Source organism: Seriola dumerili, unplaced genomic scaffold (genome assembly GCF_002260705.1).
Source record: "Seriola dumerili isolate Sdu_G_001 unplaced genomic scaffold, Sdu_1.0 BDQW01000409.1, whole genome shotgun sequence".
NCBI lineage: Eukaryota > Metazoa > Chordata > Actinopteri > Carangiformes > Carangidae > Seriola > Seriola dumerili.
In genome coordinates, this window is record NW_019174664.1 from 743,945 (window position 1) to 766,349 (window position 22,405).

The 22,405-nt window shown below is 40.8% G+C and overlaps 1 protein-coding gene across 2 annotated transcripts; it reads left to right on the plus strand.

Moving 5' to 3' along the window:
• Positions 1–2,408: 2,408 nt before the first annotated feature.
• Positions 2,409–21,308, plus strand: draxin (dorsal inhibitory axon guidance protein). Of its 2 annotated transcripts, none has more exons than XM_022761437.1 (7): positions 2,409–2,569; positions 11,914–12,437; positions 13,991–14,214; positions 18,323–18,443; positions 18,922–19,014; positions 19,623–19,712; positions 20,213–21,308. In XM_022761437.1, exons 2-7 carry the CDS (start codon positions 11,939–11,941, stop codon positions 20,323–20,325), a joined length of 1,140 nt encoding a protein of 379 aa, XP_022617158.1. In that variant the 5' UTR covers positions 2,409–2,569; positions 11,914–11,938; the 3' UTR covers positions 20,326–21,308. The 2 variants fall into 2 exon arrangements, with proteins under 2 accessions (XP_022617158.1, XP_022617159.1); XM_022761438.1 differs by having other exon boundaries at positions 11,917–12,437.
• The last annotated feature ends 1,097 nt before the right edge of the window (positions 21,309–22,405 follow it).

A 22,405-nucleotide genomic window follows, 5' to 3' on the forward strand; every position in this document is an offset into this window, starting at 1 on the left:
TTCCCGACCTTTTTTGTTTGTTTTACTTAAATAAAAATGGACTGTGTTACAAGACATATTGATCCTGAAAGATTTGGTCTAATTCTTTCAGTAGGCTTGGTCAAGTTCGCAGTCATATGACACCACTTGGAGGGACAAAAGCTGCATATTTCAATTATTTATCTATGAAGGATTTCATTTGTTGGATTGTTTGCCACAGTTTACATGCACTTTTAATCGCAGCACATTAGGCTGTTATAACTGGCTCAACTTGGTGGGAGCTAAGTCTTATGCAGTCAGCCTGTCCTAGGTGGTAGTTTTTTATTGTTTTTTCTGTGGCAATAAATACACATTAGTGCGCATAAGTTTTACACACACACACATATATATATATATATATAAAGTTTCTAAATCTGTTGCAACAAACCCCACCCATCTGCATTTCAAGTGAGGACACCTGCAGCGGGTGTTCTGCAGAATTCAGACCTGTGGGAATAGATTTGTTAAAAAAAAATAAAAAAAAATCTGTCTGCTGTCACACAGGAGCCACAGGGGTCCCATTCAAATGCCATCTTGTACTTTACAGAGCTGTTGATATCTTGCTCAAATGTACCCGACACAGGCTGTAAGCATGAAGCAATATCTGGAAATCTCAACTTGAAACGGAAGTTTAAAAAAAAAAAAAAAAAAAAAAAAAAAAAAAAAGTCAAAGCGTTTTAATGTGTTTTTAAATCCCAAGAATACTGACTGTAGGATCAGTGTGCAAACAAGCCTCCTTAGAAGTCCTGTGCCCAGTAAACAGATGATGGATAAATAAAGAAACATGCAGCATGTATGTAACAAATACAAATAAACCCACAGGGTGCATGTTTTATACACACGACATGCATGATTGGACCCTTCACAAAGTAAAATGTTTGAGCATTGAGTGCAAAATTTCTAAGGGCATTTTAAATTTGAGTCTGTTATCTTCCTTCAGCAGACTCAAGTCCTTCTGTGCCACACTCACACTTCACTAAGTGGCTTGTCAGCATTGTTTGTATTCAAACCAAATGAATATAAAGCTTGTTCATTGGCTTCAATAACAAACATTTGTCTATTGGCTTGAGTAACAAACAATTTTTTCAGGGCGGACACACAAATCAAAATAACAGACTAAAATTCTAAATGTCAACCAAGTCCCTTAAGTGATTTACACACAATCACTCTGCAAATATACAGCATTAAATCTGTCGACGCACAACAGGCTCACACAGTAGATTTAGAATTATTCCTGCTGGAGTCAACTGAGTTTGTAAGACTGACAAAGTACAGGCCATGAAAAATGCAGTTACAGCGTTTCACTGCAGAGGATATCCACTGAGTGCAAACAGATTGTTACTGAAGGTGATACCGCAGCTTTCCTGGGCTGTTTATTCACAAAACCTAAACTCTGTGATGGATGCATTTTTTTTCATTTTTTTTTTCATAAACAGGAATAAACACCAGGTCACATTTATGACTTCTGTTCAATAAATTTAGAAGTGAAACCATGTCAGTCGATGTCTGATATAAACTGGAAAGTAAAGTAAATGGACACCTGAACATTACACCTGTATGTGATTTTTGAACCTCTCATTACACCTGGGATGACTTTCTGCAAGGTATTGGGACCAGGCTGCAAATTGTGGGAGTTGGGTATTTATTTGTCTGTTTTGTGAATTTGCAGGTTTTAACCACATAGATTTTGGTCCTTGTAGTGTGGAGGAGGCCTTGACCTTCATACTGGGAAACAAACCCACAGAAAGTGCAACTGAACAGTTCACTAAATAACCAAAATGTGAAAAATCCCAGTCATCTACTGACCTTCTTTTTTTTGGGTTTAGTCAAAATTTCCTGGAAGTGTAACAGTGGCTACTCTTCCCAGTGTCCCCATACATTTATAGACAGTACTTCAATACAGATCCATATTATTCATACTTGAGGCTCACAATACACAACCCTAAAGTGTCGACACAAGGCTGGAAGCACACTATTGTCTGAAATATCATTGTACATAGATCTACCTTAACTGGGAAACAGCAGCAGACCAGACGGATGTGGTCTTTTGGCGCTTTTGAGCAAATTATTGTAGGATGAACTAGTTTTACTTGGATCCTGTGGTGCTGACCTGCGGTGATTATCCAGATAGTATGGAGGTCTGAGGTGGAAATCACCTGTAGAAAAAGCTCTGATGGATCACTTCTGGATAATCTCCTCTGGTCTCTGTCTCTCTTATACACCCACACTTCCTCCACTCTGTCCTTGTATCACCTGCTGGGACAAGCCCCTTGCAGCCAGACCTGACGCGGACGCGCACTCGGGAGCGCGCACTCGGAGCCAGTGACTCTCCTCCCCATAAGAGGCAAGAGACAGTCCGGATGCTTGGCACATCCCGGGGTGCACGGAGAGCGGACTACAGAGGTGCCGCTGCTGCTGCTGCTGCCGCCGCTGCTGCGCTGTGTTTCGCTGTGTGTCAGCCTGCAGCCATATGACCGAACTGGTATTCAAACCTTGAACAACAAAAGAGGGAAAAAAAAACCCACCAACAACAACAACAAACAATCGCAAGGTAAGGACTGATCTTTATACAGGAGCTGCATTATTCTCAGTGTAAGTGCTGGGGGTTGGTTATTACCGTTTTGTGGCTTTCAGCCTATAGTTCGCAATGAAAACCCACCGGTATCGTTTCTTTGATGTCCTGTGGGATGGTTTTCTGGTGTTTCTGTGATGCTCAGATGAGTTTGCAGCGACTTTATGGTAATATATGCCATTTTATTTTCCCCGTTGTACCTGATTTATTGTCACCCATACACCAGATAGTCGGTAGTTCTCAGTTCTGCTGCCATAACTCACCAAAGTGCTTATCAAACATTATAGGTTTATTGCAGTTGTACTGTAGGCTACTACCTGCCCGCCATGATTTCCATCTTTGCGTAAAAAACGCATCAGTGTCTCAACTTCATAATGTCACAAAAGTTAATAAGTTAATTAATGCAAACGGTTCCTTCCCAGTTTCACAGATTTAAAAAAAAAAAAAAAAAAATGCAGTTTGACTTGCAGATAGAGAGTCGCTCAACACACACACACGGTCGATAGAAAGACTGACTGTTTGCAAATAGCAAATTAGATTTGGTTTGATACCGGAAAAACAGATTTAATCTGGTAATCACTTCAACTTTTGTGAGCGCAGTGTTTCCTGCCATGCTTTAAAAATCAGTTTAACATCACAGAGGAATGTATTGTATGAATAGTGAGGAGAATCAGGAGTGATTGCAGCGATTATCTCTTCTTGACAGCACATTGTTGCTCACTGCACACCAAGGAGACTGTGTGTGTGTGTGTGTGTGTGTGTGTGTGTGAGAGAGAGGGGGGGGGGGGGGGGTGGGGTTTGCGGGGTAAAGATAGGGAGGGAGAGATGAGAAAGGGAGAGATTAAAGTTGGGAGTCTCAGTGTGACACCATTCAATTAAAAGTAAAACACACTGCAAAGGAGCAATATTTGAGGACTCACATTAACGAGCTGCTGTTAATTAATTGCGAGTCAATCAGCAGGGAAGCATTAGACCTGATCAGAAGGAGTGTGGAGGGACCCCACAGTGAGTCGACCTCAGGCCAAAACAAAAGCTCAGATTCACCCATCACTGAATTATGTGAAAATGAGACGATAACCTAAGGACACACTGACATCATTTGATGTTCAAGTGGAAATTAATTTAGTATTCTTCAAAAAAAAATTACCAAAAAATACCCACTAAATCCATTTTGTGGCATCATCCAACTCTTCATCACTTATCTGTACAACACACAGGATCTAATCTGAAAGTGTCAAACACGGATCCAAACAACCATGAAAGAATCACATTTTGTTTTAAATTTGTGCTTTCAGTCTTTACACGAGCAAATCTCTTTATTTCCTTTGTCCCGGTTTTGATCTTCAGCCAAAAGGCTACATTGCTAAACACTCATCCAGTCTCCTCCACCGTGGTGTGAAACTTGCCTTGAACGTCACTGCCAAGCGTGGCTGCATCTGTTTGATCAAGACTCTTTCAAAACTGGCAGGAAGTCAATGCCGCTCGCTTCCACCAAAGGAGGGGAGGAGGACCGGGGGAGAGAGAAACTTTGGGGTTCATGTAATTCGTTTGCATGCTTCACTTGACCATCTCTAAGCAGGAGTGCCCCCCCCCCGCTGACCGGTCAAACTGTTCCCATGCGGAACGTCCAGATACAGACCCAGGTGTCCAGATTTTCTCGGGTTAGCAAAAGAACAAGTTTTGTTGTTGGTTGTTGGTTTCAGAAGCCAAAGCTTTGTTGTGTTTTTGTGCGTTAGAGGGGATTCAGCTGGTGTCCTTATCTGCCACCAAAATGAAAGATGCCACCGACACTTTGTTCTAATTAAGACAGGATAAATCCTCCCTCTGTCTCCCTCTCTCCCGCTTTGATTTCAGTTTCTCTCCTCTCCCTCCCTCCCTGTTTCTCTCTCACTTCTTTCTTTTTCTTTCTCGCTCTCTCCTCTCTCTCTCTCTCTCTCAGCATTACATCTTATTTTCTGCTTTCCTCTCAGTTTCCCCCCCTCCCTCCTACCCCCCTTTTGTCTCTCTCATTCTCTCTCCTCTCTGTGGGACGCCTCTTGCTGTGCTTCTGGTGCTTTATGTGTCTCACAGCATTTTTGGAACATGCCTCTATGTAGGTGTCTGGAGGAGGTTTCCCCGCTGTGAGTGTGTGTTTGTGTGCATGCACTGATTGCAATAGAGAAGAAATCTCTGAGTGTGTGTGTGTGTGTGTGTGTGTGTGTGTGCAGGCCTTGGTGCACTCAAACGGGAGATAAGGGCCTCATTGCAGGATGCCGCTGATGTTACCATGCATCAGTGACAATGTTCTGGTCTCGCCCCACATCTGTTGTACCTGCGACCAAATTACCACTGAATCACTCGGCGTCTCCGTGCTCTCTGCTTCGGCTCACTTACTGACAGATGGACCTTCCTTATGGCTCTTGTTTTTTTATCACCCTGTGTCGCTCGCATTTACCATCCAATACACACCTAAAAGCTGCGAAAAGCCTCCCCAGTCGACGTGTGAATCTCACCAATATTGTTTGCTGAGGATTCTGGGAGACAAAGCACTTTTATATTGCTGAAGTCAGTCATATTGGTCCTTAAGGAAATGAAGTTTTATGGTGTTAACTGCGGCTTTGGCAGAGGTGTTTATTATGCAGAGGCATTAACTAGAGCTGTAATTTGGGTGCTTGTTATTGAGCTGATATTTATGATAATTCTGTGGCATAAACGAGGCCTATTTTACACTAGATGAAACATATAAAACCAAGCGTTTATGCATCAAATATTCAGCATTATTGCTTAATGACAGACAGGAACGGTTTCTGTGTGGAGCGAAGCTGAACTGTATTTGTAACACAACAGATGATACTTTTGTTTTTCTTTGCGACTGTTATATTTGATCATGGCTTTTGAAAAAAATGATTATTATCCATCGTGCCTGTTTAAAGCAGATACTTGAGCTGCTGCTCAATGAAGCGTGCAGCTCAAAGGAGAGATTTAGCTTGTTCCTGTGCAGCCACACACTCCCAGAGTGACCTGTAGGTCTCTTTTTGACAGCCTGTAATAAATTTTCAAATTGAGCGTATGTTGAAAACGCCTGATTAATGGCTGGCTGAAGACTTTCTGTTCCATTAGATATGATCTACTAATCGACAGGAAATTTTTTTTTTTTCTTGATTTAAACCTTGAGTCTCTGCATGTGACCAGGAAAAAGAAGACGGCCTCTGCCTGTCATGACAGCTCTGCCTCAGCCGCCTGTTTCTGGAGCCTTTGTTTGCGGGATCCTTATGGCCCTGCTGGTTGCTATGAGAGATAAAACAACAGGAGCAGATGGCTCCTGGAGGTTTGGTGTCACAGCAGGTGAAGCTAAAAGATGCGCACATACAGCAGTTTAGTTCCAGGGTCGCCTCCTGCTCTGCCTCACTGCTTTTCCTGCTTACCTTGCTCATCTCGGCCTCAGATCTGGGTCCACTCTCTGTTAAGTATATTTTTATAACGAGTGTGTCACAGAAGTACCGCCATGCTTAGGGGACTGACCGATTGATCACAGACTGGAGAGAGGTCTCTGATCTCATCAGAGCTTAATCATCCAGCCTCCAATAGTGCCCCCTTTGCAATTTCTTGCAAGATTACCTATCGCTTCATACTTATCTCACTCTGCTCTGATGCATGTCTCTCTGGTGGCCATCTCACACTGTTACACTGTGCTTATAAAAGCCTCTGGCACACACACACACACGCACACACACACACACACACACACACACACACACACATATATATTGTGTTTTCTACAAAATGTTAACCATAATAATCCAATATTAGCCTCTATTCTCCTCCTCTGGTTTCCTCAAAATATAGAATTGATATTAAGATTTTATTATATTTTATATTGCAGTACATCATTTCTCTCCTTATATTGCTGAGCTCAGATGGCCATAAACTCAACATTACAACCTGGAGATCTGAGGTCACAGTGAGATATAGAGTTGTCCGAATGTTGTGTCCTTTTTAAAAACCTTTATTTGTTGATTTTTACTCAGTTATTACTTCTGCACTGTAAATTTCCCCTGATATCATGAGTGTCCTCTCCTCTTCTTAGAGGACGACATCCTGGTTTTAGACACCAGACCTGTGTGTGTGATGCAGACCAAATGTGACAAAAGCACATTTTTATAATATTTTAATTATACTATCAGCAGTAGTATAATTAATGCTACTATAACGTTAAATGGACGCATTACATCAAAATCAAGACTTAACATTGTTGTTGTTGTTGTTGTTGTTGACGTTTTTAAAGTTGAGGTGATTTCACTGTTGGTTTTCATAACAGGTGCCAGTCCCTTATTTTGTGGTAGCAGCTGTGTTGGGCTCATTTCAAACTTACTTTCATTCAACACCACTTGTTTTCTATTTGTATATTTTAAGACATTGAATAAATGGCTGAACTGAAAGGGGCCGTCACCTCATGTTAGTCCCCAGGCCGCATCACATGGTCCGGTCCTCCAGTCTTTGCAATAATAATAAACCCTTCTCTGGTAAAGCTCTGTATTGATTTTTGGATGGGGAATAACTTTGCTTTCCAACATATCTAATTAAAAAAAACTCTTATTTATGTTGTTAAAGCCCTTGAAAACTTTATTACAGATCTTGAGTATTTTCCTATAACCATAAATATTCATGACAAAATAAGCAACAATTAAAGTTAAAGTTCAGAGGAAAAAACATCAACACTCTTTCAAGACTGTGTGGGTAAGGTTTGATTGACAAAATAAGGCAGCAGCCGTGCTACTGCCTTCACATCTTGATTTAAATGTTGCCAAGTCCTGATTGGTGCAGGGAAATAAGTGATCTGCCCAACCAGAGAGAAGATTTCCAATGAAAACAGACATACAGAAATGACTCAATAACCAAAACTCTTCTTATAGTAAGAAACTAAATGAGGAAACAGGTTTTCAAGGCCTTGAACATGTTTTCATTCCTTCAACCAAGAAATGAAAGACCAAATTCTTGTCATCGGTTTTTCAATACACCATCAGTCACTGTTTAAATGTTGCAGTTCAAAGAGTTTGGATTATCTCATTTGGGAGTGGAACTCGTTGTCTCCAGGCCGCTCGTTTGGCCTCCCATCGCCTCAGTAGCAGATGCTTGCCCTGCTGTGCCCTACCTACTACACACAGCCATGTATAACACAGGCTCTGGCAGGAGGCTGTGTTGTTCGCGGAGGTTGTTTATCACACACAAGAGACTGTGCTTAAAACCCGGAATGCCACCCAGAGTGCTCCATTATCATCCCCGTCCTGTGTTTCCTCAAAGGACCACCTGTTAGGAGGCACATGAAAGTCTTAGAGAGGAAAACAGGACACTGCTGTGCTGAGATACTTGGTCCTCTTCCATCACCGCCTGCCTTCCCTTTCACATGACAGGTCTATTCAGGCCTAAGGTTTTGATGGGGTTGACACATGGTGCCTTCTGTTGCTATGGAGGCGTTACATCTTTGGGAAAATTAATTTTCGAAGGGTCATATTGTTGCTGCATTGCTTAGCCTCCTGTGTGATAGTGATTATTCCTTGGACACAATAAATGGCCACGTTATGCTTGAAAGGACTTGTTCATTTGGCGTGTTCTCCGACCATATGCAAAAGTATGTTTATACCTATTCAAAAAGAAGCCCCTTGAAAGAAGAGGGAAAAGAGAAGGAGTGATTGTTGGTCGGATAACAGCACACATCTTCAAACAGTCTCCTGGAAAACATTCACAGCCCGCCTATAATTCATTCTGATTCAGAAAGGTGTGAGGCACGGGGGTTTTCCAAAGCTGTTCGATGACCCAACAAGCAGTTTTGACGTACACTGTACATTTGTCTATATTCTCTACTCAGGACAGAAGGCGGCACCATAAACAGTCAGCTCATGGATCAATCCTTTATATGAATTTATTGACAAATCTGCTGATGCGTTTCAGTATAAAGCATTCATCAGAGCATTGCCCAAAAAAATGTATTTTTATTCTGGTCCCTTAAGTATCCCTTGTAAAGTGGTGGGTGGACTTTGTTTCCTTTCGGATAGACCCAGGCTTATTGTTTCTAGGCTTAATGCTAAGCTAAAACAACTGACTGCCGACTGTAGCTTCATATTTATCATACAGACATACAATAAGAGTGGGATCAATCCTCTCATATAGCTCAAAAGTGCAAGGAATAGTTGAACTATTCCTTGAATAAATATACATCGAGGACTCTTGAGATGTAATCCAGTAGATTATCCTCTATCACCGCCACCCCGTCCCACAGTTAAATTCGGATGTTGTCTTACGAGATCAACCTTCTGGCCGTACGGGGTCCGGGCCACGACACCAGCAGCTCCTCATGTGTCAAACAGACAGAGCGTAATCCTGGCTTCCTGGCTAAACACTTTGTGCCTGACATGGACGATTGCCTGCCCCCCTCTGAAGGCCTGTTTGGAGATAAAGGTCTCACCTCAGCAGCCAGGCTCACACTCTTGTTTGCAAAACTGCACAGCTGGTCGAACTCCCAAAGGCCAGCCGACGCAGTCTGCCTCTAAATCCCCTGGGGCTCTGCCTGCACAAATTTCCCCTGACATCACCAGCATCCTCTCAACCCCACACACACACACACACACACACACACACACACACACACACACACACACACACACACACACACACACTGTTCTGTTTTTAGAAAAACATAAATAACCCACTGTAAACCCAAGAATATGTGTTTTCAACTTAGTGTGTGTGTGTGTGTGTGTGTGTCAGTGTGAAGAGACTGCAAAGACTTTATAAACCCCCGTAACTCCGCCTCACATACAGAGGCACACACACACACACACACACACACAAAACACACACACCATCACCAGCAGCTCAATACTTCTCCCTCATTGATTTTCTGTATGCCCTGCGCTGCCATTTGTCTTTTAACACAAAGGACTCGCCATAATGACGTTGCACGCTCCTGTGGCGATGGATTGTCTCAGCCCATTAAAGTGGAGGACAAAACAAACCATATCATATTAACCATAACCTGTTGTCAGTTTTCAAGCTGGTGTTCCTTCATCCAGCACTAGTTGTTGGTGTTGTGGATAAACATATTGGGCTGGGTGCAGAGAGGTGTAGACCACCACGAGCTTCAATGCAAGTCCATTAAAGTTTAAATAAAAGTGGTGTGTATAGTAGTACCATGATGATCTGTAAGTCATGTGACTGATCAATGGGCAGTATATAAAGAACCAGAAACAACCTCAGACACCATCCTGATGAGCAAGATAACTGAAAACGTTTTGGTGAAGTGAATAAAGTGTGGTTTACAGAAGAAGAGTTGTGCGATGTATTTTGATTTAGATCATTAAAAATCATGGAATCTAGAGTTTTTGGCACATCAAACTGATCTTCATAGTTTTATTTATCAGTACAGTTTTAGTGTTTTCACTTTTGGGTGTTCAAAAATCTGCCAATTATGAGCCAGAATTTGTTGGTTTACTAAATTCTGTATAAATGACTTCTAAATCTAAATGGTTTCAAGTTAATTAGAGTCAGAAAAAATAACAAAAATTACTTATTTAGGTTCATGTTTATTTCTTCATTTATTTGGATCCCCATCAGCTTCCACAAAGTGGCCATTTGTCTTAACATGTGAAGAGTTTAGTGCATTCCATTAAACATACATTTGGGCGTTTTATATGTAGGCTAATGCTCCATTTATTGCGACACTGGAAAAATATCTCATACCTGATATTTCAAATTAAAGCCATATTGCTTAAGAAATATTCTCTCTTTGTGGCTTCCTTATGCTGAAATCGCTCAAAATGAATGTACAACTAAATGTCATTATGTATGCACATAAAATTTTTGTGACATTAAATAACATTTACCATTAAGCCTGACTGCCATGTAGTTTGGTGCCTAACGATGGGAATAAAAAAGAAAGAATGCTTCCACTCCAGTGCTTTGGGTTTTTTTTTTTTTTTTTTTAGACTCAACACCATCCTTTTATTCATGTTTGGACAAGGTGCTGGGCCATTAATGCAGATATCCAGAACCTCATATTTCAGTTCAGTCACACCACAAAGATATGTTGACTTTAGTAATGAAAGGGAGGGTTGGAGGGCCCTCGAGACCACTGAACAGGCAGTGATGAAGGATGTGCGCAGTGCAGTATCTCGTACCAAGAAAGGCATGAAGGTACAGGCATGAAGTCATTTCTAAAAAGAAGTGCCTGTCTATCTCTTTATCACCTCCTCAAACCTACCAAGTCCGGATAAATGGGCCCATTCAGGAGGCTGAGAGTGATGTAGCCTGAATTCAGAGGATAGGTGATGGGAGAATGGATGCTGCAGAGGAGAGTACACATGTACAATAGTTGAGGACTTATGTGGTTTCAGATTGGAAAAAGCTGGGGCTTAGCTGAGAGATGTCCCTTTGAGGCAAGTTACACAAATTTACATGACGGACATTTTCCCAGAAAAAAAATTTCCTGCATGTATTTGCTAACACGGAGGATGAAAGGTACCAACCTCCTGCTAATTTGTAAGTAGCTCATGAAATCCTACTTCTGTAAATGATGCTTAATATTGTCCAACACCATAAACTGAAAAAAAGTACTGATCTCCTATTGCTAAAAAGTACACAATGCAGCCCATAAGCATAAGCCTACACACATTAGAGGCTACAGGTTTTTAAAAACATTGCAAATATCAATTGATTTTGGTTTGAGTGGTTTTGAATTGATTTTAATGCGGTGAAATATGAAGCCTGTCCTTTGAGTATCAAACCTAAGTTTGTAGTCCTTCTATCTTGCTCCTTTATATAGGATGGCAGCTAGATTGTATTCACAAGCTAATGGGAGAGCATCTGAAGGTTGTAGCAACTGAGCAACTGAAGGTTTTAGCCATGAATCACAGAGGAAGTAGGTTCCATTTACTTTCTTCAACCTAATGTACAAAAGTATCAGAGTGTCTTGATCATGTCTCCAATGATGTGTCATTGGATGTACTGCTGTAACAAGGGATCATTTTCACTTATTCTGTGTCCTAAAGCCGATGGTGATGTGTTCTCATTACTTGTTTTGTCTGTCCAAAAGACAACCCTAAAATATTTGGTTTACAATCATTTAAGACAAAGTTAAGCAGCAAATTCTATCAATTAACAGAATTAACATTTGGCACTTTTTCGTGAAAATAACTGACTGATCAATTATCAAATTTGACCAAGACTTGTTTTTTTATGAACATTCACCAGCGCAGCTTAAATCCACCTTAAGTTTCAGTGTCAGTTATTTGATTCTAATTACCCAGCAGACTTTGTACAGTACCGACATATATTTTCTGTATTCCCAGCAGGTGGCGTGGTGTTGTACAGACAATGGCTCTCTCCTGGAGTCTGCTCCTCGTGTTCCTGTTTGCCACCCTGGCACTGTCACACACTGCTGAGCCCAGAGCTCCTCATGGCAAGAGGAGACAGGCACAGACCTCAGCAGGTGGCAGCAACGCCCTACAGCACCCTCCGCAAGGTCTACAGGGCCACGGTTACAGTAGGGACCGCGGGCACGGGAGCCAGGGGGACCGTGTTGCCAAAGGTGGAGCTGGGCTGCTCTCCCATAGGCCCCTTCACCCCCTGGCCAGGCCTGAGGATGATGGGACAGGCCTGGAGGGTTTGAGCCCTGTGAGACTGGAGATGGGCCCCAGCAGGGACAGAGACAGAGTTCGAATGAGTATGAGGAGTCCATCCCAAGGTCGGGAAAACCAGCTTATGGGGACACGCAAAGGGAGAGGGCACGGACACGGGAGTGGGCATGGGCATGGACACCACTTTGAGCACAGGAGACAAGGGAGTCGGCGTGACAAGGGACGACATGGTAAAGGTGAGCTCTCGCCAGATCTGGATAGAGTAGATTGTATTTCTAACAAATGATCCTTGACTGCAGTGGTTTCCAATATTGGGCAAACATCAGTTAGATAAAGGTAATCTTAACATGTTGAAATACAGAAAACACAATGTAAATTATAAAACTTAATGATTGTTGAATTCCACTTAGCTGTATCAGTTTCAGGGTCCTGGTATTGTTGATGATGCTCAATGTCGTACTTTCATGACATTTCAGTATAGAACAGAGCCAATGGTTAATGTCATCAGTAACACCTGCAGTAATGTGTGAAAAAGGCTTTTTTTTATGTTGAGGCAACAGGGAACAATGCAGATCAATATCAGTTAAAGATCAATTCACCCAACTTACAGAAGACATATTCAGTATCTATCCATTCTCAATTAATGTACCTACATTAACATCAGTCTAGTTTTCTCACTCACGTCTATTGGTATAATTTTGGTTTTATTTAGCCGGGTTGTTAGATATCTCCCTCAGCTGCAATACAGTGGCGATGGTATTGAAGAACACTTCACACAGACTTCATTATGAACAGTTTTATTAGAACCACTTTATGTAGAATGAATAGTTATGGTCTGTGGATTATCCAAAATAACAGGAAAACTGTAGCAGCTGCTTTTCTAAAAACCTAACTTTTAATAATGTAAGCATCACAATGAAATTCTATTCGCCACCACTGTATTGGGATGGAGGCAGAAATTTCAGAGACCAATAACTCAAAAGCTTGAGAGATAAAACCAAAACCTGAGATTGAAAGTTTATTCTTCTCTTTTTTTTGCAATTTGGGTGAAGTGACACTTTAAGTGATGTTCACAAAACATTTAGGATTGACAGATCTTACATTTTGTCATGGTTTGCTATGGCAGACACCTTTTGTTAGTTTTCTTTGGACCTTTCGCACTTCCTGTTTTATTTTGTAATTGGTTTCCTTGTGTGTCAGTGTTTTTGCTTCCTGTCTTGGTCCTGTTTCTGTGTGGTGATTGTCTGCCCCGCCCTAATGTGTTTCACCTGTGTGCAATCACCCTTGCCTCCTTTGTCTATATAGTCTTTGTGCTCCCCTTTGTCTGGGTCGGTTTGTCACTGTTATCATTGTTGTCTCTGGGTTTGTCCTTAGCCTGTTCACGTCTGTTGATTTCTGGATCTTCCTCAAGTTGTTCAAGTCTGGTTTGTCTTCAGTCTGTTCATGTTGCCTGTTGTCATCCCCTGTGGTTCCCTGTGCGTGTGTTAGTTTATTAAAACTGTCTGCACCGTCTCCCATGTGTTGGCTGCATTTGGGTCCAGCCCTTACCCCTCAAACCCTGACAAACCCTGACAGTTGTGACACATTTTCCATGGGTTAATTGGATGGACTGAACCTTCTCACTCAATTAACTATTTGTAAAAGGTTTTTTAACATTTGATATTTTTTTTGTTACATTTTTAACCATTAATGAAAGTAAACAGGATCCATGTTTGTTAGATAATGTGAAATCTTGCAGCCATAACACATCAGTATCGGAACAATATTTTCTCTATATGTGTCTGTCCAGGATTTCCTGCGGAGCCTGAGCTGAGGTCTGCGTTGAAAGATAGAGATCTGTTTGAGGACCCTCCCTCCTCCTCCTCCTCTGCTGCCTCCCCCTCCATCAGTGTGACCCCGCCCAGTGAAACCCCCTCCCCCATCGCCGCCGTCTTTGGCTCTGGCTCCTCCATGGTTACCACGGTGATGAACGAGCATCCCCCAACGCTGCCCCCGGCCTCCACCAAACCCCAGGTAACCCCAGCAAAGCCCAAGTGCTTATTAAAGGCTGCGTCTGTTGTGCCTTAGCATGGTTCCAGTGTGTGGGGGAAGTAGAGCGAAAATGGGCCCCATTACTGCCGTTGTGCTGCTGCAAACCTCATAGCTCATCTTGGAAATGACACTCTCTACAGTGTGAACCCGAAAGTGCTGCTGGTGAAAAATATCCTCCGGCAGGCCAAACTCACTGGCTCTTGGTCACAGTGTGTTTGATAGATAGGAGCGTGTTCTGTATAATAAAACTACACCTCTGGGATCCAAATTACACAGTTCAGAGCGAACTACCTTCCTTTTCCTTTATTAGAAACAACGTCAGGACAAAATGTATGTGACCACGGAGAGTCTTTTTTGTCTCCAACTTTGGGCACATGTTATGAAAAATCTGCAGGAGTGCGTGGGGCACCACTGACCACCTGTCACATTCACCCAGCATGATGCTTCAGCAGTATGTATAAACAGGAGGAAAAAAAATGTCCCTGTGCCTCTTTCAAATCCTGGAACCATTACAAATGAGACTCTTAATGACAAAATGGTACCTGATGTCAGTAGATACTGAGCAAGAGCCTGCATCATGAAAGCTTTTACATTTGTCACAGATGCTGTTAAGAACACACAACAGCTTGTAGGGTGTTCGTGGGAAAAAAGCTGCCAGAGTCACATGATGACTGACACTGTTTGACAGTTGTTTTGTTAAACAGCTCTGTTCAAGAAAAAAAAACACTACTAAACCTTCAAACTGAGACATTTAAAGGTGATATATGTACATTTTTGCTATTGCTACATAGCCAATGTTGGCATTAATGGCTGCTTACTTACCAGTCTAAAAGAAATGTTGTGAGTTCAGCATCAAACAGTGGAAGGGGAAATGCCAGTGTTAACTCTTGTTTTGCTTCTATTTCTATCATTTCTTCCACTGAAGTTACCATGCTAACCAGCTTGCCCTGGCTCATAACCATCTTGTAATTGCGATAGTGAGTCATTCCAGTCTGCCCTCAGTTCAGCATGAGAGGCTGAAGAAGTAGCGCTGTCCAGAGAGCATGTTCTAACCTCTTGGCTTGTAAACCCAATGATGGCTGAAGTTCTTGGCAAGCAACCATTACCACCACAACCATCTGCCCCCTGCGAGAAACCACATTAGGCAGCAGAGAAAACTTACATATCGCACCTTTAACCTTTTGAAAAAGACTTATATTGATACATATGAGGCTAGATACTGAGAGTGAAAGAAGAGCGAGATGTCTTGATTCAAAACTGCAGTTATTTGGATTAAACTTTCTATAGACATTGTACCACCTGCAGATTCCTGGTCTGCCACTTTTTTTTGCACTTATCAGGAAAATGGAAACATCTGTCTTTTTAGGCGATCAACCAAACAACCGCTGCTGTTAATATACTGGTGAGGACAGTTTAAAAAAAAATGGACCGTCCATTCTTTAATTCAGAAAATATACAAATTTCTTACAAGAGTGATATTAGCTGCTAGGGTTGTAAGTAACACAGGCAAGGTGGACCCAAACGAAGACACAAAGTCCGCAGATACAGAGATGTAAGTCATTAATAAACAAAAAGTGTCTTGCTGGCTGACAGGTGGAAAAACTAAAAAACAGGTAGACAACTCAGGTAGCAAAGGCAGAAAGGAAAACTCACTCAGGAACATCAACATGAAACTGAACAGAAGCACGAGGTAACACAACAGAACTGAACAGACGAACTGATGAATGCAGAGACTTAAATACACAAGGGTTAATAGAGAACAGGTGAAACTAACTGGGGCGGGGGACATCCAACCAAATACACAACAGGGAAGTGATTACAAAATTAAACAAGAGGCACAGAGTCCATATGAAGTCAGATTCAGATTTACCCTAAGGTTTTAGAAGAAGTTATGGTGACTTTGAGAGTCTCCCCTGGTCAGTGTCTACGTTTGATGTCTTTAGACTGACAGTCTACTTGGTATTCTGTTTTCAAGACATCTGAGAACCAGGGAGACTGCAATGCCTTTAATGTGAGAGCAGTCAAATATTATTGGACCAAGAAAGAAAAAAGTGATAGCATTTCCTGAACCCAGGTTCAGTGGCACGAGCACATAGAAAGGCTTCTTAATTAATGTTCGATCTTCTGTTGATAGTTTAATGAGCAGCAGAGCAGACCTAGTTAGCCCCCTGCAATTAATCGCATTGATATTTCCATATAGGCTTATTTCCTGAGGGTGAAAGGAAACAAGTATGGATCTGTTTACATGAAGAGCTTATTTTTTGATGGATGGAAGTATTCCTCAGGAGACAACTCAAACTCTTGCTGACTTAATTATCCTGTGTAACATTTCAATTTTGTTTCCTCTGTTTGAGGAAAATGACAAAAGTAATGTTTTACGGCTTTTATTGCGGAAAGTTATGGCTGAGCAATTCACCAAGGAGTGTTGTTTTACAGCAATATCATAAAATTCTCATCTGAATGACATTATTTTACAGAGGTAGAGCATTTGAATTTATGACACTCAGACCTGTGTTTGAATTTATGGATCAGTCCAGAGGTATCCAACTACTGACTTTAACTGTTTAGGAAGCAAGCATAAATTTAAACTGTTTTTTTCTCACAAAGTAAAACATTTTCGCCACATGCTCAGGAGGTAGAGGAGCATCCAAAATGGAAAGAATCAGATGTTCATTAGCTCCAGTTTTTTAGAGTTGAATTTCTTTTGCATGCATGAAATTCTTGATGCAGTGTTGGCTGACAGTGGTTTGCATACCCTCCTCTTCCAAGTTCACCTACAATAACAGAACAAATAATACTGCTGTGCCAGAATAAGTCAATGTACCTTCCAATGTCCTTAGTTTTAAAGGAGATATTTGTACCAATGTTAACTTTTACATCTTTTCTTCTATTGAAGGTAGCATGCTAACCAGCTAGCCCCAGCCCATCTTGTCACTTTCCGAAAGCGACTCACTGTAGCATCCAAAGACGTAGAGCTGCTCAGAAGACATGTTATAGTCTCTTGTCTTGTAAACAACAACAATGGCCAAAGCTCTTGTCAAGCGACAATCGCCACCACCTGTTCCTGGCAAGAAACTACGTTCAGCGGCAGAGAAAACTTACAAATAGCCCCTTTTAAGGATAACTGACTAAATTAACAAATATTTTTTAAAGTTACTTTCCTTAACAATGCTCCATAGAACGGCTTCAACCACAATTAGTTGGTGACTTGACATACAAATTGCATATATATGTAAATATCTTACTAAACTAAAATCAATCAATCACAAGGACAGTGCAGAAATAATAAGTATAATTTGATTGTTCACCCCTGGATGAGTTTCATTAGTTGCCTGCTGCCCTCACTGACCAGGAATAAAGCCTGAGGTTGTGTGTAATGAACTGTATGTTTCCATCTATGTGTCTTCATATTGTATATGCATTAATAATACAAATGCTGTGAGATATCTTTTTATTCCATGCTGTGGGCAGACATGTTCTCTGTTATCAGTTGGCTATCGATTGGTTTTTAAAGCTCTGCTGCTATCTCTGTTTCCTCTGTGAGGTCGTTTCATGAATCAATGAAGCGTTACTGCTGCTCATCACAATACATGTTCGATGCGTTTCATTAAGAACACCCTCATTTTTTTCACCTGCAAAACAGAGTGAACTAATCAAACTATCTTTTATCTATAAACTATCTTCTGCTGCTGCGGTTTAACTGAAGTAACATTCATTTGAGGAGACAGAGCTGATCTCTCTAATGTATTCTCCTCAGCAGTTTATGTACTGGATAGTGTGAAATTTGGGATTAGCTTTTAATACACATCTTCATATTCTGATCACAATTGTTTTTGAATACATAGATATAGAAGATTTATAAAAATATTACAATGTAAGCAGAATTTACACAGCATGGTGAAAATAAATGAAGATGGGATTAGGAGTTTACAGATCTGCATATCAGTGTGTTTGAGCTGTCCTATGTGGATTACTTATACAGAACGTGAGTTAAGCTGGTATGCAAATGTTCCCACTGAAATGTAATTCAATAACAGTTGTGATGTAACAGGATGTAAGGTGTGGCATCAATTTATGTTTCCTTTTTCAGAGGTCTGGTCGAGGAAAAGGACAAGGAGAGGTGATGCCAACGTTGGACATGGCGCTCTTTGACTGGACAGACTACGAGGATATGAAACCTGTGGACACCTGGCCATCTTCCAGGAAGAAAGGTTAACTATTTAACTGTTAGTTTGAATGTGTGGTCATAAAGTGGCTCTGAATTGAAAATAGCTTTGGTGGAAATAATCCATTTAAATAACCAAGAATCTACAGCTACACTAGCAGCTCTGTGACGCTGCACTTAGGTAAAATGGTGCTTTGAACAAAATCCTCACTATCAGCATGCTAAGATGCTAACAGTGGCAGTGCTAGCATGTTGATTTTTAGAAGGTATAATGTCTGGGATGTGCACCATCTTAGTATTGCATGTTAGCATTAGTTAGTCCTGTGGATACATCCTCTGGGCACCAATGTCTACACAGACTTTGGTGAGAATCCATCCAGTAGTTGTTCAGATATTTTAGTCTGGACCAAGGTGATGGGCAAGCATAACTTCGTAACTGAGTGACAATTGTTTGTTTGAGGCTGCATATTAATCAGAACCCTTTGGGATCAAAGTGTTGTGTTTATCTCTTTTGCCTGCTGCAGACAAGAGGCGGAGTAAGAACCTCAGCAGTGGAAATGCGACTGTAGACGCTGATGCCATTGAGCCGTGTGACCACCACCTGGACTGTCTCCCAGGTAAGATCGATCATACGTGTCGCTCTTGACCACAGTGGTGCTGTGGTGCTCCAACAAACAAATCTTTGAAGTCATCATTTCGTAACATATTTTTGTTGCAGCTGCATTGGGTGATATTGATGGCCATAAATAGCCGCAACAACTTACTTCCACTTCTGACTTCCTTTATCCAGGGGAGCCCCACCTAATTGGGGTCACTAGATAAATCTGAGAGGCTGTAAAATGATTATGAACATTGAGAAAGAATAGATTTGCAACACAACGTTTAATTTGTTCTGCTAAACTTCACTTTTTGTCTTGTGAATTTCTCAAATTATTTGTCACATAATCATAGGCTGACTTGCTCATAACCCAGAGACCAATATACCAACTGAAAACAAAAAAGCTTTTCACTGTAAGTGTTTAAATGGTGACTTCCTGCAGGCATGCTTTAATTTAATTTTGGCAGAACATACGGTCCTTGCAGGGTGTGTGCTTTGAAATGATAAGAAGATTGTCATTTTAAGTAATGCTGTCATCGTTTGTTTTCCAGCGTTTCACATTAATCCTTCCCATGGGAACATCACGTGTGTTTAGTTGTTGAATGTTTTGTACTTGTTCCATTGAAGGTTCTTGTTGTGACCTGAGACAACACGAGTGTAAACCTCACAACCGAGGCCTCAACAACAAATGCTATGACGACTGCATGTGTGAGGAAGGTGAGTAATTAGAACATTGGGTAGTAATATGCCAGTGTGATGCACAGCGGCTTTCAAAGTAAAAGTAATGAGAAATCAGTAGTACTTCATCTTTTCATGTGGCGCTCGTGTACTTGAGCCATTTCCTAAAGTCTCACTGTTTATAATTAATTAAAAGACAGTGCCTAGTGATGGGTAGGGGTCCCTGGAGTGCCCAAATTAGTGGCAGACTAATATAGTGGTAAACAGAAAATGTCCCAGTGTTAATAAAAGTTGATTTTCTCATCAAATTGTTTTGAGCTAAAAACACTGAATAGATTGTTTATCTGCATTTGAAACTGCTCTGGGGTCAGTTTTAATAAATATCAAAAACTGGTTGAATACTTCCAATGAGTTCAGTGTTGTTAAGCATCGATTTTACATGTTAATTACTGAAGCTCTGTCTTCTCTATTTCCACATCCATGTCTCTCTAATCTACGAGATTCAGTAAGCGTTTATTCTTTTTCTGTCTCTGCTCAAGGGTTTCGCTGTTATGCTAAATTCCACCGGAAGCGACGCGTGACCCGGAGGAGGGGTCGCTGCGTAGTGCCAGAGTCAGTCAGCAGTGACCAAGGAGGCTTCATCACTATCTGATGAAAAGATGGAGGATGAGATGAAGGAGCTTGGAAGGAGGAGGAACAGAAAGAATGAGCCCATGACCACTCTAACATAGAAGACAGTACAGCCAAGACTACACATGACACTGCTAACAGACCAAGTGCTTAAAAGTGACGGCTTTAAATCCAACCCCAAAATGTAAAGCATCCAAATGCCAAAATCTGGTCAGTTAAAACAAAACAACAGGTAATAAATACTGAGTGTTGCATTGTGGGATGAGCCCTGCACCTTAATCCAGCAAATCACCATCTTTAAGCACTTGATTGATTTAATTAAAAATGGAAATACATCAGTCTTAATTTGGTTTTGCTCACTCCACAGTCACTACAGGGGCAAGCAGGTTGTACATGAAAACATGAAGAGAGCTTTTCAAAAATCACTCAGTCCGCAATGACCAAGTTCTAGAAAAGGAGTTTTTATTTGTTTTTAATTGGTAAAAAGATTCACTGGGCTGGTGACAAGTCACTGAGTGAAGTTTGGAAGCAGATTACTTGTTTCTGTTTACCACAGCTATGGTTGCTGTTGGTTTGGTTTAATTTAGAGAAAAACACATTTTGTGAATTTTGGAAAAACCCATTGACTGTCTCTGTGTTGCTGATCAGAGTCAAATAGTGTTTACAAATCATTTTTAAAATTCAATTACTGAACTGTGCTTGGAGTCCCAGACTGGTTCAGCAACATTCACATTGACCAAGTTGTCACTTCCAGAAATGATGCTAAAATTACTTTGAAATACATGTTGACCCTGCTACAATTAGTTTCTTGGCACTCCGCTCACCTGGTTCTCCAGACAAACACTAAACATTATTTGTAAATGCTATTTGAACCTGTCTGTTTCCCTGTATTGTAAATATGAATGTGTTTGAATTGCAAACAGATTTTTTTTTTTTTTTTAAATTGATACCACTACTCTTCAAATGTACTTAACGGTAGAATGATAAATGAAGATGCTTGTTTGGCCTTCCTTATACATGTCTTAATATATGTTTTATTTATAATGTACTTAAACATGTTTGTCTATATATTGTGTTTTTCTGCCTTTTTTTGTTTTCATGATTAAACACTTACTAGAATAAATAATCTGTGCTGTGACTAATATTTGCAACACTTCCTTTCATCTAACTTCATGTTAGACATTAGCATGTACTTAAGATTTTTTATCCTAAAAGCAAATATTGAGACCTTAAAACAATAACTGTCACATATGCCATTGTGTTGTGAGACATCTGAAAAATAAATATTTATTACATTATTAAATTACATATAGGTCTCATATATAGACAAACTGACTTACTATTGTAATATGTATAATCATAATAACAGACTTGCATACTAAATACATATTTATGAGGACATGGCCTTTGGTGAGGAGGAAACTGTGCATTACTGTGCAGTCTGACATCTCTGTTATCATGATCTTTTGCAGGATTTGACTAGACTGCAGTCTAAATCAGGCCTGTGAAAATTTAAGAGCCAGAACAGTGATGGAGGAAGTACTCAGATCTTTTACCTAAAATACCAGACTGTCCTCCTGTAAAGTACCAGTGCATCGATGTAAACATTCAAAGTCCTACTTAAGTTAAAACACCAGAGTATTATCAGGAAAATGTACTTATTTGTAAGTTTTGCTATTGCTACACAGCCAGCATTAGCAATAACAGCTGTTGAAACATTGTGAGTTCAGCATCAAACATTCCTTTACTCGCTTAGAGCTGTCTAGTGGTGGTAAGCAACACCTAACTTGCCCTGGCCTGTTTCTGACCGTCTCATTACTTCCCCATAGCAACTGTAGCTTCCAATCTGCCCTGAAGACCGGTTTGATCAGAGGTTGTATTATAACCCCTTGTATTAATGAAGATAATGATTGCTGAAGCTATTGTCAAGCCACAATCTTTGCTCCCAGCAGGAAACCACACTCAGTGGCAGAGAAAATTTACAAGTAGTCTCCTTCAAAATATCAAAAGAAAAGTACTTGTTTTGCAGAAAAATGCCCCCACACTGATATTATGTTATATTCCTAGATTGTTGACGTGAAAACAGTATTATACTGTTGTAC